Consider the following 14,471-nt stretch of genomic DNA (forward strand, 5'->3'; position numbering starts at 1 on the left):
AATCATTCCATGGCTTCCTTACTCCACTCCTTTCCTGCTCAAATCTCTCATCACTCTCTACGCTTTAACTCTACCCTCCATGCTGCCACCAAAGTTAGGCAGATAGGATTATTAACAGACTTTGTTTCTTGGTAGTTGAATTAATTGGGGCCTAACGGAAAGTCTAATATGACTGCCAGTGTCTAGCTGTAGTGACTGTGATGTAGTTCTTTCCCAGAACTGGGAAAACTTGAAGGAGGAAGGAGAAATAGTAATTACTAACTGGCAAGGAGAATGATCTTGGCTTTGTATCTACTATTTCATTTGAGTTTCCTGACATTGTTGTTTAGCTTGAAAATCTTGCACCTCCTAGACCACAGAACATTTTTCTGTGGAGTACTGTATATTCATACATTGAGTCACAGCATTTATAATTATTAATGTCTTTGAAGATATTCTTTTCATGAATATTTTAATGCTCGACTCAGTAGGCCATTTTCCTTCTGAAACATTTCTAATTTGAGACTAAATGAAATAATTTTCCTATGGTATATGATAGGCTCTTTCATTAATGCAGAGTAAATTGTTATTTCTTAAGTGAGTCAGAGCCCTTTACTGAGTTCAGTCTTAAATTTGCATTCTGTAGGAGAATTAGATGTGGATTTCCTATAGCAGTTGTCAGTCATCATGATCAGCCTATGCATATTAAATATTTCCTAAGTTCTTCTCACTCTGTGCATAATTATGGGGAAATGACATTTTGATCGAGTAGAACAGACACCTGTCACATAGAGAAATGGTGAAAGAAATAACTTTTCTGCATTTTATCAGGAATTACTTTCTTATATATCCAGGAATGAATTCTTGAGCTTTATTATTTAAAAGCTGTATAATTTAAAATTCAGCCAATTCTAATAACCAAAAAATTCACTATAGCAATTTATTTCTTTTTTCCCCAATTGACATTTAGAGTGGAAAGTAGTCAATAAAGCTAATATTCCTCCTTTACCTGCCCTAAAAGAATGGAAATAGAAAAAGCATGCAAAGTAAAATATTAGTAATTCATTTAATCAGCCTTCAGAATTTTGATAGGTGACCATATGTTGCCTGAGTTGATGAAGTCATTCGGGTAAAAGGGTACCCCTGGGGCCAATTAGCACCATATCAAGAAAGCTCTGTTTTACTGTCTCGCTGGCTTCATCTTCAGCCCCTGGCTGCTGGCCTACAAATAGGTGCCAGAGCTCACACAGGCACCCAGTGAGGGGATGGTTTCCTGCAAACCTGTCATCATCATTTTTCCAAGGTTTTCTTAGCCTACATGAAGATGTAAAATTATATGCTCTGCTTAAATAGATTTTTGGCTTTTTAATTAGGAAATTTAAATCTATATTACATACAAAGTTTACAAAAATTCAAAATGAACAAAAGATAGTGAAAGGAAATCTCTCCACCTCCGTCTCCCAGCAACCCAGTTTCTCAGTAGCCAAGTCCTTTTAGCACTATTATGTATGTTTTTCCAGGGTTATGCAATGCATATAAAAATATATTCTTTTTTTAAATTTTGGTGGCAGTAAAATCTACACAAGTGTTCTGCCTATTCTTTTTTTACTTAGCAATATATCATATTCCATAGATATGTGGACATAGATTCTTTACTATGCCAGTAGAGAGTTTATATTCTTCCTAAATTTATTTTTATCAATATTAATTTATTTATGAAATTTTGAACTGGTAGCTTTTATGCATTATAGAGCTAAGCCTTGAAAACACATTGTTTTGCTGTTATCCACTGTATTAAAATTGTATACATAATTGAGGAAGCTTTCAGTAACTGAAACAATATTGGAGGAACAGATTTTCAGGACTTACATTTCCCAATTTAAAAATTTACTACAGGGGCCGGGGTTGTGGCTCAGTGGTAGAGTGCTTGCCTAGCATGTGTGAGGCACTGGGTTTGATCCTCAGCACCACATAAAAATAAGTAAATAAAATAAAGGTATTGTGTTCATCTACAACCAAAAAACAAAAACCAACTCACTACAAAGCTACAGAAATGAAAACAGTGTCCTACTGGCATAGGGATGGGCAATATAGAACAATGGAATGGCATTGAGAGTCCAGAACTAAACTTACACATTTATGGCCAGTTGATTGTTGAGACATTTCAATGAGCAAAGAACAATCTCTTAGACAGATGGTGCCAGTGCAACTAGATATCAACGCACCGAAGAACAAAGGTGAACTCCTGCACACACCAGATTAAAAAATTAACTCAAACCTGTAATATAACTATAGCACTTGTGAAGAATGCCCAAGGATAAGTCTTCATGACCTTAAATTTAGCAGTGGATTCTTAGGTACTAAAAGTAAGAACAAGAGAAGAGAGAGTAATTGGACTTTCTAGAAATATGACATTTTTGTATACCACAGGATATTACCAAAAAGAAAGTGAAAAGACAGTCTACAGAATGGAAGAAAATGTTTGCAGTTGTAAGTAACCCAGTTCAACATGAAAAAGACAAAATGCACTTTAAAAATGGGCAAAGGATTTGAATAGCTATTTCTCCAAAGAAGATATACAAATGACCAACAAGCAAAAGAAAAGATTCTCAACCTGGTTAATCATTAGGAAAATGTAAATCAAAACCACAATGAAATACCACTCCACCCCTTCCATCCCCATTGGAACAGTGGTAAAGAAATACCACTTTTCTTTATTATTAAAAAAAGAAAAATAATGTTGGTGAGGATACAGAGAAATTAGAACCCTCATATTTTGCTAGGGGTAAAGTAAATTTTTTTTTTTCTTTTGGTGCTGGAAATCTAACCTAGGGGTGCTTTAGCAGTGAATTATATCCCAATCCCTTTTTTAATTTTTTTATTTTGAAACAGTGTCTCACTAAGTTGCCGAGGTTGGTCTTGAACTTAAAATCCTATCTCAACCTCCCAAGTTGCTGGGATTACAGGTGTGTAGCACTGCATGTAGCTAGAAAACAGCTTTGTGGTTCCTCAAAAAGTTAAATGCAGAGGTATCATATGATCTAGTAATTCCACTTGTAGACATAGGCACAAAATAATTGAGAACAAATACTTGGTCAAGCAATACTTGTACATAGATGTTCATGGCAGCACTATTCCCAATAGTCAGAAGGTGGAAACAACCCAAATGTCCATTGACAGAGAATGGATACACAGACTGTGGAAATATTATTTAGACTGAAAAAAAAAAATGCAGCATGACACATGCTACAGTGTGGATGAACTTTGAAAACATACGCTGAGTGAAATAAAGTAGAAACTAAAAGTCATGTTTTATGATCCCATTATATTGAAACATCCAGAATAGATACAGCTATAAAAAAAGAAAACAGATTGGTGGTTTCCAGGGGAGAGAGGTACATGGAAATGGCAAGTGACTGCTTAATGGGCATAGGGGATTCTTTTTGGGGTGATGAAAATGTTTTGGAACTGCATAGCAATCGTGGTTATACAGCTGTGGCCAGTTCATCATTCACTGTAAAATGGTTAATTTTATATTATGTGAATTTTATCTCAGTAAAAAAATGTAGTTCCCTCTCACCATTCCTTTCAACATTGTACCGGAAGCCCTGGGTGATGCAATAAGAAAAGAAAGTTAAAAAAAAAAAACAAAAAAACATACTGATTGAGAAGGAAGAAATATAACTACATTTGCTCAGATGACATGATTTTCCAAGCATAGTCAACAAAAGAATTCCCCCCAGCTAATAGTGATTAGATCTAGTTGTAGGATACAAGGTTAATGAATAAAAGTTAACCGCTTTACAATATATCAACAATGCACAAGTAGATTATGAAATTAAAAACATAGTACCATTTACATTCACACACACCCCCAAAACAGAAGATATAAATTTAACAAAAATTTGTATCAGATCTACATGAGGAAAACTACAATACTCTCATCATAAATCAATACAAAGAATGAAATAAAATGGAGAGATACTCCATGTTCATGGATAGGAAGACAATATTGTCAAGATGCAAAGTCTTTCCAGGTCAGTTTGTAGATTTAATACAATTCCAGTAAAAATCCCAGCAAGTTATTTCATAGATATGGACAAATTGGTTCTAAGTTTATACCCAAAATAGATAAATCCAGAGAGATTAAAAACTCAGAGTAGCAACTACAATATTGAAGGACAAAGAAGACTGATACTGACTTTAAGACTTAGTGTAAAGCTGTGATAATCAAGACAGTGAGATATTGGCAAAAGAATGCATAAATTGACCAATGGGACAAAATAGCCCCCAACCACTCCACATACATTACCTGATCTTTGACAAAGGAGCAAAGGCAATATAGTGGAACAACAAACTCTTTTTTTTTTTTTTGGTGCTGGAACAACTTTACATTGCTTGCAAATAAAAAAGGAATCTAGATATGTATCTTACAGCCTTCATAAAAATGAACTCAGAATGAATCACAGACCTAAATGTTCAAAGTATAAAACTCCTAGATGATAATATGTATGAGAAAATCAAGATGATATAGGACCGGTGATAATTTTTTATTTAGATACAACACTAGATTTAAAAAATTGGATGAAATCCAGAAATTTCTGTGCTGCAAAAGACACAGTAAAATGAAAAGAGAAACACAGACTGGGAGCAAATATTTGCAAGAGATATATATGATAAATGGTGGTTGTCCCAACATACATAAACAGATCTTAAAATTTAATGGTAAGAAAAGAAAGAATTTGTAGAAGACCTTTGAAGATGGAAAGATCTCCCATGTTCTTGGATAGGCAGAATTAATATTGTCAAAATGACCATACTACCAAAAGTGCTATACAGATTTAACACAATCCCAATTTAAATCCCAGTGACGTTCCTGATAGAAATAGAAAAAGCAATTATGAAATTCATTTGGAAAAATAAGAGGCCCAGAATTACCAAGGCAATTCTTAGCAAGAAGAATGAACAGGAGATATCATAATACCAGCCCTTAAACTATACTACAGAGGTATCATAACAAAAAAAGCATGGTATTGGCACCAAAATAGACATGTAGACCAATGGAACAGAAAACAAGATACAGAGACAAACCCACATGAATACAGTTATCTCATACTAGGAAAAAGGCACCAAAAACAAGAAGATAGTCTCTTCAACAAATGGTGCTGGGAAAACTGGAAATCCATCTGCAGCAAAATGAAATTAAATCCCTATCTTTCACCCTACACAAAACTCAATTCAAAGTGGTTCAAGGACCTAGGAATTAAAACAGAGACCCTGCACCTAATAGAAGAAAGAGTAGGCTGAAATCTTCATCATGTCAGCTTAGGACTTGACTTCCTTAACAAGATTCCTAAAGTGCAATAAGTAAAATCAAGAGTCAATAAATGGTATGGATTCAAACCAAAAAGCTTTTTCTCAGCAAAGGAAACAATCAGTAACATGATGAGAGCCTACAGAATGGGAGAAAATCTTTACCACGTGCACCTCTGATAGAGCACTAATCTCTAGGATATATATATAAAGAACTCCAAAAATTCAATGCCAAAACAACAGTAACCCAATCAATAAATGAGCTAAGGAACTGAACAGACACTTCACAGAAGAAATACAATCAATCAATAAATGCATGAAAAAATGTTCAACATCTCTAGTAATTAGAGAAATGCAAATCAAAACTACTCTAAAATTTTATCTCACTCCAGTCAGAATGGCAATTATCAAGAATAAAAGCAACAATAAATGTTGGTGAGGATGTGGTGAAAAATGTACACTCATACATTGCTGGTGGGACTGGTGCAGCCATTCTGGAAAGCAGTTTGGAGATTCCTTAGAACACTGGGGATGGAACCACCATTTGACCCAGCTAGCCCACTCCTCAGTTTATACCCAAAGGACTTAAAATCAGCATACTACAGTGATGCATCCACATCAATGTTTATAGCAGCTCAGTTCACAATTTCTAAACTGTGGAACCAACATTGATGCTCTTCAATGGATGAATGGATAAAAAAAAAACCTGTGGTGTATGTACACAGTGGAATATTCTCAGCCTTAAAGAAGAATGAAATTATGGCATTTGCAGGTAAATCGATGAAGTTGTGGAATATCATACTAAGTGAAATAAGCCAATCCCAAAAAACCAAAGGCCAAATATTTTCTCTGATAAGCAGATGCTGATCCATAATGGCGTGTTAGGGGCAAGGGAAGAATGGAGAAACTTTAGATTGGGCAGAGGAGAGTGAGGGGAGGGAAGGGGAGAAGGGGATCGGAAAGATGGTGGAATGAGACGGACATTATTACCCTATGTACATACAAGATTACACAGATGATGTGCCTCTGCTTTGTGTATAACCAGAGAAATGGAAAGTTGTGCCCCATTTGTGTACAATGAATTCAAATGCATTCTGCTGTCATGTATATCTAATTGGAACAACAACAAAATAATAATAATAATAATCAAGCTGAGGTCCAATGCTCTGATCTTCTGTTTAGAACCTTCAAAGGAACCTCTTCATGTTTTGTCTGCCATCAGAAGAAAATGATGTTTCTTAGGTAGAAATTGCAAAGCATTCAACTGTGTGAGGGTTTGTAAAGATAGAAAGATGCTGTTTTAAAGTTTTGCATAAGTGTATAACCTATGTCATATCTATTGTTAATAAGAGAAAAAGAATTATTTGAATGCAAAAAATAAAAATAAAAAATTTAACAGTAAGAAAACAACCTGATTGAAAAATGAACCCAAGACCTAACAGATACCTCATCAAAAATGATGAACAGATGGCAAGTGAGCATGTAAAGAGGTGCCACCTCATATGTCATCAGGAAAATGCAAATTAAAGCAATAATGAGATACCATTACCTATCAGAATGGCCAATATTCAAAACACTGAGACCACCAGTCATATCCTGAAGATACAGAGCTACAGGAACTCTCATTTGTTGCTAGTGGGAATGCAAGATGCTGTAGACACTTTGGAAGATACTTTGGTAGTATCTTACAAAACCACTTTCATCAAAAACTCACAGGAAACTCCTTGGTTTTTACCTAGAGAAGTTGAAAACATTGATGCGAAAATCCTGTGTGTAGATGTTTATAGCAGCTTTATTCATAATTGCCAAAACTTGAGAGTGACTAAGCTATCTATTAGCAGATGAGTGGATAAACAAACTGCAGTATGTCCAGGCAAGGGAATGTTATTTTCCATTGAAAAGAAAGGAGCTATTAAGCCATGAAAAGACATGGAGGAACCTTGTGTGCATATTATTGAGTAAAAGAAGCCAACCTGAAAAGGCTACCTACCTGCTGTATGATCCCAATTATATGACATTCTGGAAAGGGCAAAACTATGGAGACAGTGAAAGGGTCAGTGGTTGCCATTAGTCAGCGGGGAAGAGGGATGAGTAGGTGAGGTATGAAGTATTTTAGGGCGTGAAACTATTCTGTATGGTACTGCCATGGTGGTTATGTGTCGTTACACATTTTTTTGTCCCAACTCTTAGAATGCACAAGAGCAAGAGTGAACCCTCATGTAAACTGTGGACTTTGGGTTATGATGATATGTCAATGTAGGGTCATCAAAGTGTAAAAATTACCACTCTGGTGGGGGATGTGTATACTGAGGGAGACTGGGAGGTATATGGGCAGGGGATGTATGTATGGGATATCTGTCCAATGTGCCTGTGAACCTAAAACTGCTCTAAAAAGTCTATTTTGAAGCGGGGAACATTGGCCATCATGTTTTAAATTTCCAAGGTACACTTTTTGCTCTTTTTCTAAACATGCTGTTTTGTTTTGTTTTAACCTCATGAGTATATTATCTGGGTATACAAGCAGAACTTTCTAAATGCTCTCTACTGTTCTTGAAATAGCTATCCCATGTGGTGCTCCTTTGCTGTTTAGTCTTGTAGGCTGCCAGAGGGGCAACAGAGAGTGGATTTAGAGCTCTGAGTAAGTAGGGCAGGCCTGTCAGCCAGTGTTCTGTGTGGGCTGTGCTACTGTGGGGCGGCTGTTACGTTGGGGAACCCCTCAATCCCAGCAGGTGAGGATCTTGGGTCTAGGGCACCAGAATTCACCTTTGTCGGTTCTAGTTGGATTTGTCTTGTCTGGGAAGAGTTGGGTCAACACTTGACTGCTAGGCATTCTGTGTTCAGAGCAGAGGAATTGTGAAGGAAGACATGAATTGACCCTTGTAGGGCTTTAACCATTTCACTTGTTTTCAGCTTTGTGTTTCAGTCCCATCCTGATAGAACCAGGGCTTTCCCACCTTGGAGCTTTCTGGTGCTGGGCTAGGCACGTTGGACCCTCCACCCTGCAGCCCACCTGTGCTACTCTGGAGAGCTCCCTCTGCCGCATCGAACTCACCATTTTTGCACAGGAACTCTCACTCATCAAGTGCCCCTTGCCATGCTCTATACTGTCGTGGATTCGAGTTTTCACATTCCCTATGAATGGAGACTCAAGAGGAGAATCACATGTGACTTGTAATCCTCTTGATCCAGAACAGTTTGGTTTTTCAAACTCTTTTCACTTGCATCCCTAATCTATTATCACCTCCTTAATTTGGTTGTAAAATAAATTGATTTGGACCTAGGCAGTAAGTGATACACCATTTTTGTACCCACAGAGTGACTTGACCAAGAGCTTAGGACTTAGAAGTGGTAGAACACATGAGCCTCTGGGCGCCTAACTTTCTGTTACTCTTGCACCACACTCTTCTCCACATCCATTTGTTCTCCCTGTTCAGAGGTCTGAATTGTTCCTGTATGGGTTCTGAGGAAAGAGTTCTTTCACCTCCAAGTTTATTCTCATTTGTCGAAGTTTATCTTTAAGAACTTGTCGATCTCACTTGAGCAGGATAAAATTTTATATAGTTTAAGTAGTCATTGAGTTATAGTTGTTGAACTATTTCTGATAGGTCTGCCCTGGTGAGGTAGATGGTTGCCTGAAGATAAAGAATAGTGATGGAATATTTTGCTTTGTTTTCTACTTTGTCCTATTTTGTTTTTGATGCTAAAATGAAAAGGATCTGGGTGAGGATCTAAGTTCATCAAGTGTGTGGGTAAATTTGACATAAATTTTAGTGATGATTGATAGGAAATTTTAAAACAGGTATCTTTGATAGGAAAATTTTTTTTAATTGTAAACAAATGGGATACATGTTGTTTCTCTGTTTGTACATGGTGTAAAGGCATATCATTTGTCTAATCATAAATTTACATAGGGTAATGTTGTTTGATTCATTCTATTATTTTTTTCCCTTCCCCCCACCCCTCCCACCCCTCTTTTCCCTCTATACAGTCCTTCCTTCCTCCATTCTGATAGGAAATTTTAAAACAGGTATCTTTAGAAGAGTTTCAAAAGAATTATTTACCACCTGGTCATTTTAGTTGCTAAAATTATATTTTCATGAGATAGATGGTGGTTTATTTTTCACTTTAAAGTGGTGATATAGCGAATATTCTGAAATAGACTAATTATAATTAATTTTATTCATATACTGAATCTGGGACTGACTATATAATCATTTTATTTGTATGTGATACAGAAAACTTACAATGTATTTTTCTGACAAGATTTGATGGCAATGGTGATATTTCCATTTCTTTGAGATCATTCACAGAAATACAGAGGTAATTATGGTTACTTAAGAAAATGTTCTTGATAAATATAAATACTATATTTTTTTAAAAAAAACAGGAGCAGATGTCTCAAGTATTAGATGCCATGTTTGAAAAATTGGTCAAAGAAGGGGAGCATGTAATTGATCAAGGTGATGATGGTGACAACTTTTATGTAATTGATAGGTAAGTTTTATCTAATTCACTACTGAAATTTAAAGAACCTTTTGTGTAGAATTCCAGCAGCTATTATGACAACTGACAAGTTAGTGTATGCTAGTTGCTATTGCTTCTTTATTATTATTGCTACATAATGGGCACAGTAAACCCATTTTCAGTATCTGCATTGAAATCATGCTGGATCATGAAAAAAGGCATGGTTTTTAGAGGAACTGATGATATTTGCTTAATCTGTAAGATTTAGTCATTAATGTGAGCATCCTCATTTACTTGCTTGCATTTGGAAGATAGTGTATAATAATAGTGTGTAGTAGATGACCATTATAGCGAGAATAGAAGTAAAATACAAAGTCTAACATGTTAAATCACAGTAGAATTCGGTCTGTTATTATATTTTTAAAAGTTATTTTATTAGCTATAAAAGCAAAGCATCCTCATGGATAAAAGAATTCAGATATTTCGAGGGCATAAAGTTAAAAGCCAGTCTTTCTTTTCTGTTGCTTCATTATAACCATTCAGTATAGTGCAGAGTTTGTGTGTACTTCCAGAAACTATTTGTGCCTTATTATATTTGTCTATAAAAAACTCTAGAGACACTGTTTTATTAAAATGAGAGTGCACACATTTATTTCTATTGAAAATCAAATTGCAGAAAAGTTGTGTTTTACTTCATCAAAGAACAGTGCGCCTTATACATTAAATAAATGAGAACAGAAGCATAACTGGAGCAGTCTGGGCGCAGTCCTCATTTCTTCACTTTTGTAAAGGGAGGATCAAGTGTTCATGTGATAGTCGGTGTCCCTAAGCTTTCCAGTTTTATGTGGAACGGGTATCAACTCCCAGCCTGATTGTTGGATTACATGTGCTTCTCTGGGTAGCGTTGTACTGGGCCCAACGTGGGCTCTGTGGGTGTCCTTTACACATGAATCATGCATGCTCTTTGAATCAAGGTTTCCAGTCATCTCTCCATTCCCTCGTACCTGATGCCTGGGTGACCTGTTACCAAAACACTAACAAGCATTTTGGAATAGAACAAAACCAGTTACCCCAAATATAAATCAAAGTCATGATTTTTGTTATTATTACCAGCCTTCATCAATGAACAGTTGAGAAATTCACTCAACTATGTTTAATTGTAGGGGAATATGAGAACCCAAATATGATATGGTATTAATCTTTTGTAGTGGGTATTTTTTACTATAAAAACTACCTTAGGTTTGATAATAGTATGCTCTTTCTTCAATTAGACCCTAATCACCCATTGAGAAATGAAACACTCAGGCACACGGAAGTGATAGGGCTCAGTTACCCAGATGGTCAGTGTGGAGCTGACCCCGTAGCCCTCTCTCCTGGCCTCTGTGCTTTTCCCATGGTTCCGTACTACCTGAGGCCTCACACTATTAGCAAGGAAACCATGTGAAAAGCAGCTCATAGGTGTGTTTATTTATTTGTTTGTTTTTAACAGACATTAGATTGATGTTATTTCAACTGAGTTGGTATCTTGTTTTACTTCTTATCAGCACATTTTATGTTTTATCCTTTTCAAAGTGGTAAACGTAGAAGATAGTTTCAGTGGAAAAGTGTAAATAAAATAAGTAGAAGAGTTTGATCTATACTTGGAAAATAATTGTTCATAGAATAAATTCTAGAGAGTATCCTTGAAATAGTCATTCAGTCCATGAAATTATATTAAATACCACTTACCTTTTTCCTTATTCTTTCTTCATTAATATCTATTATCTTATGTTTCTGGTCTCATTTATCATTCATAATCCTTTTCTAATTTTAAAAGGTATTACTTTTTTTTTTTTTGCCACCAAAATAAACTCAAAGACTTTATCTTGTGTGTCCTCACAGGTGCTTCAGTAAGCCTTGAAATCATGTTCTGTCTGATAAAGTACAGTATGTGGAATGGCAGTCACCAACATGAAGGATAGTTCATATAGTACAGGGCCTGGATAATGTGTAGTACACTTACATGGTGGCACATGCCTGTAATTCCAGTGAGTCAGGAGGTGGAGGCAGGAGGATTACAAGTTTGAGGCTAACCTCAGCAACTTAGTGAGACTAAGCAACTTAGTGAGACCCTGTCTAAAAATAAAAAGTAAAAAGGGTTGGGGATGTAGCTCAGTGGTAAAGTATCTCTGGGTTCAATCCCCAGTAACCCACCCCGCATTACCAAAGGAAAAAAGAATGGAAAAATTATATAAAAGTCCAGGATCAGACATATAATATGATTTTTTATTGCTTTTTAGCTTTAGATTGGGGGGGCGGATCTAAAATAAAGGGACATATTATGTAGAGGGGCAAAAGAGTAAATTTTTGAGGCTTTGTGGGTCTTTACAACTGTTCACATCTGTTGTTGTAGTCAAATCAACCATAGATCAAGCATAAAGGAACAAATATATTTATATTCCAATAGAACTATTTATGAAATCAGGCATCCAGTCTGTTGCTATAGATTAGAGTAGTGGATAACTAAATTATTATAGATGTATTCTTTAAAAAAATAGTCATTTTCTTCTGGTCACAAAAAATAATACATGTTCATTTGAGAAACAAACTCTTAATTACATGGATCATCCCTGGAATCCCTCACTGTTCTGTGGTCTAAGTATGGTCAATGTGATATACATTCCTTTAGGTGATTTTCTGTTCATATACTATGTGGCTGTGCTTTTATATTATTATCATTTATTCTCCTAAATTGTTATTGTTTAGTCCCATTTTTCCCAGGAGGCACATATGTGGCCCCTACCCTAGTCTAGCTGATTGATCTCTTTACAATGTATTGATCAACATATTGATGGCCTTTTATTATTTATCACCAGAGGGGCTAGACAGGCCAGAAATAAAAGTGTATTGCACAAGGGTTTTCTCTGAAATGTCTTATTGTAACGGGAGTTTGCTTGAATTATTTTTACCCCTAATTTATATATGTCCAACAGAGGAACATTTGATATTTACGTAAAATGCGATGGTGTTGGAAGATGTGTTGGTAACTACGATAATCGTGGGAGTTTCGGCGAACTGGCCTTAATGTACAATACGCCCAGAGCAGCTACAATCACTGCTACCTCTCCCGGTGCTCTGTGGGGTCTGGTGAGTAAAACAGTTGTTTGACCTCAGTGCTTTTATTTGTAAGAAATTGTTACACTGTATTTTAATTCTAATAGATTTATTTGGAATTGTTAGTCACAAGGGAATTTTTTAAGCACTTTATTTATTAAGCAGTTTATTAAGCTTCATGCTGACCTGTTGGGCACTGAGACTGTGCTAAGTCAGAGCTTCATGTCCTTTCCCCCCTCCTCTAGTCGAGTCTGGAACTTGGGATCTGCCAGCCCTGCAGTAGGAAAAACACCCAACATGTTCCTCTCTTACCCACTCTTCAAAAACACCCAGCCACACAAAGTCTTCAGTGTTTTTTCCCAGGTTGCTCTCTGAGATATTACAGTCTGAGAAATCAGTGGTTCTCAAAGTGTGCTTCCTGGATGGTGGCATCTGTGTCACCTGGGAACTTGTGAGAAATGCACATTCTAGGGCCCCACCTCTTGATTCTGAACTATGAATCAGAAACTCTAGAGATGGGGCCCAGTAGTCTGTATTTGAGCAACTCCTCCAGGTGATTATGATGAGTGCTAGAGTCTAGAAAAAACCACTAGAGACTGATTCTCTTGGAATCCATTGATGGGGTTGTGGCTCAGTGGAAGAGCACTTGCCTAGCACTGGGTTCAGTTCTCAGCACTGCATATAAATAAATAAAATAAAGGTCCATTGACAACTAAAAAGTATTAAAAAAAAAAAAAAAAAAGAGCAGTTATGTAGAGCAAAAATACTTGTTTCTCACCTGGTTGTCCATCAGAATTACCTCGGGTATTAAAAAAAAAATCCTCTTGACCCAACAAATATATGAAAAAGTGTTCAACATCTCTAGCAGTTAGAGAAATGCAAATTAAAACAACACTGAGATTTCATCTCATTCTACCAGAATGGCAATTATCAAGAATACAAATAACAGTAAATGTTAGTGAGCATATAGGGGGAAAGGGTATACTCATATATTGTTGGTGGGACTGTAAACAGGTGCAACTGCTCTGGAAAGCAGTATGAAGATTCCTCAAAAACTAGGAATGGAACCACCATATGACTCAGCTATCCTACCCCTCGGTTTATAACCAAAGGATTAAAATCAGTATACTGCAGTGACATAGCCACATCTATGTTTATAGCAGCTCAATTCACAATAGCCAAGCTTTGGAGCCAACTGAGGTACCCTTCAACAAAATAATAGCTAAAGAAAATGTGATATATATAATGGAATATTAGCCACAAAGAAGAATGACCTTGTGGCATTTGCTGGTAAATGAATGGAACTGGAGACTATCACGCTCAGTGAAATAAGCCAGTCCCCAAAAGACAAAGGTTGAATGTTTTATCTGATATGTGGAAGCTAATCCAAAATAAGCCAGGGTGGGGTGTGGGTGATAGAAGATCAGTGGAGTAGACAAAGAGGAATGAAGGAAAGGGAGGAAGGGAAGGATGGTATAGGGAAAGAATAGAATGAAACTAACCTAACTTTCTTATGTTCATATATGAATGTACCAGTGTGAATCTCACCATCATGTATATCCATAGGATACTAATTAAAAATATATATATAAGAAAATAGCAGAAAGATTAATAGAGTAAGT

At 36.3% G+C, this 14,471-nt stretch overlaps 1 protein-coding gene across 1 annotated transcript in view; it reads left to right on the forward strand.

Annotated features, from left to right (window-relative positions):
* The window catches only part of Prkar2b (protein kinase cAMP-dependent type II regulatory subunit beta), a 98,904-nt gene that overhangs the window by 65,242 nt on the left and 19,191 nt on the right, over window positions 1-14,471 (forward strand). The window contains exons 5-6 of the mRNA XM_047562695.1: window positions 9,680-9,786; window positions 12,729-12,882. Of these exons, the coding sequence (XP_047418651.1) occupies window positions 9,680-9,786; window positions 12,729-12,882 (261 nt within the window). The remainder of the gene's footprint in view (window positions 1-9,679; window positions 9,787-12,728; window positions 12,883-14,471) is intronic.

Source organism: Sciurus carolinensis, chromosome 8, assembly GCF_902686445.1.
Source record: "Sciurus carolinensis chromosome 8, mSciCar1.2, whole genome shotgun sequence".
In the NCBI taxonomy this organism is placed as follows: domain Eukaryota; kingdom Metazoa; phylum Chordata; class Mammalia; order Rodentia; family Sciuridae; genus Sciurus; species Sciurus carolinensis.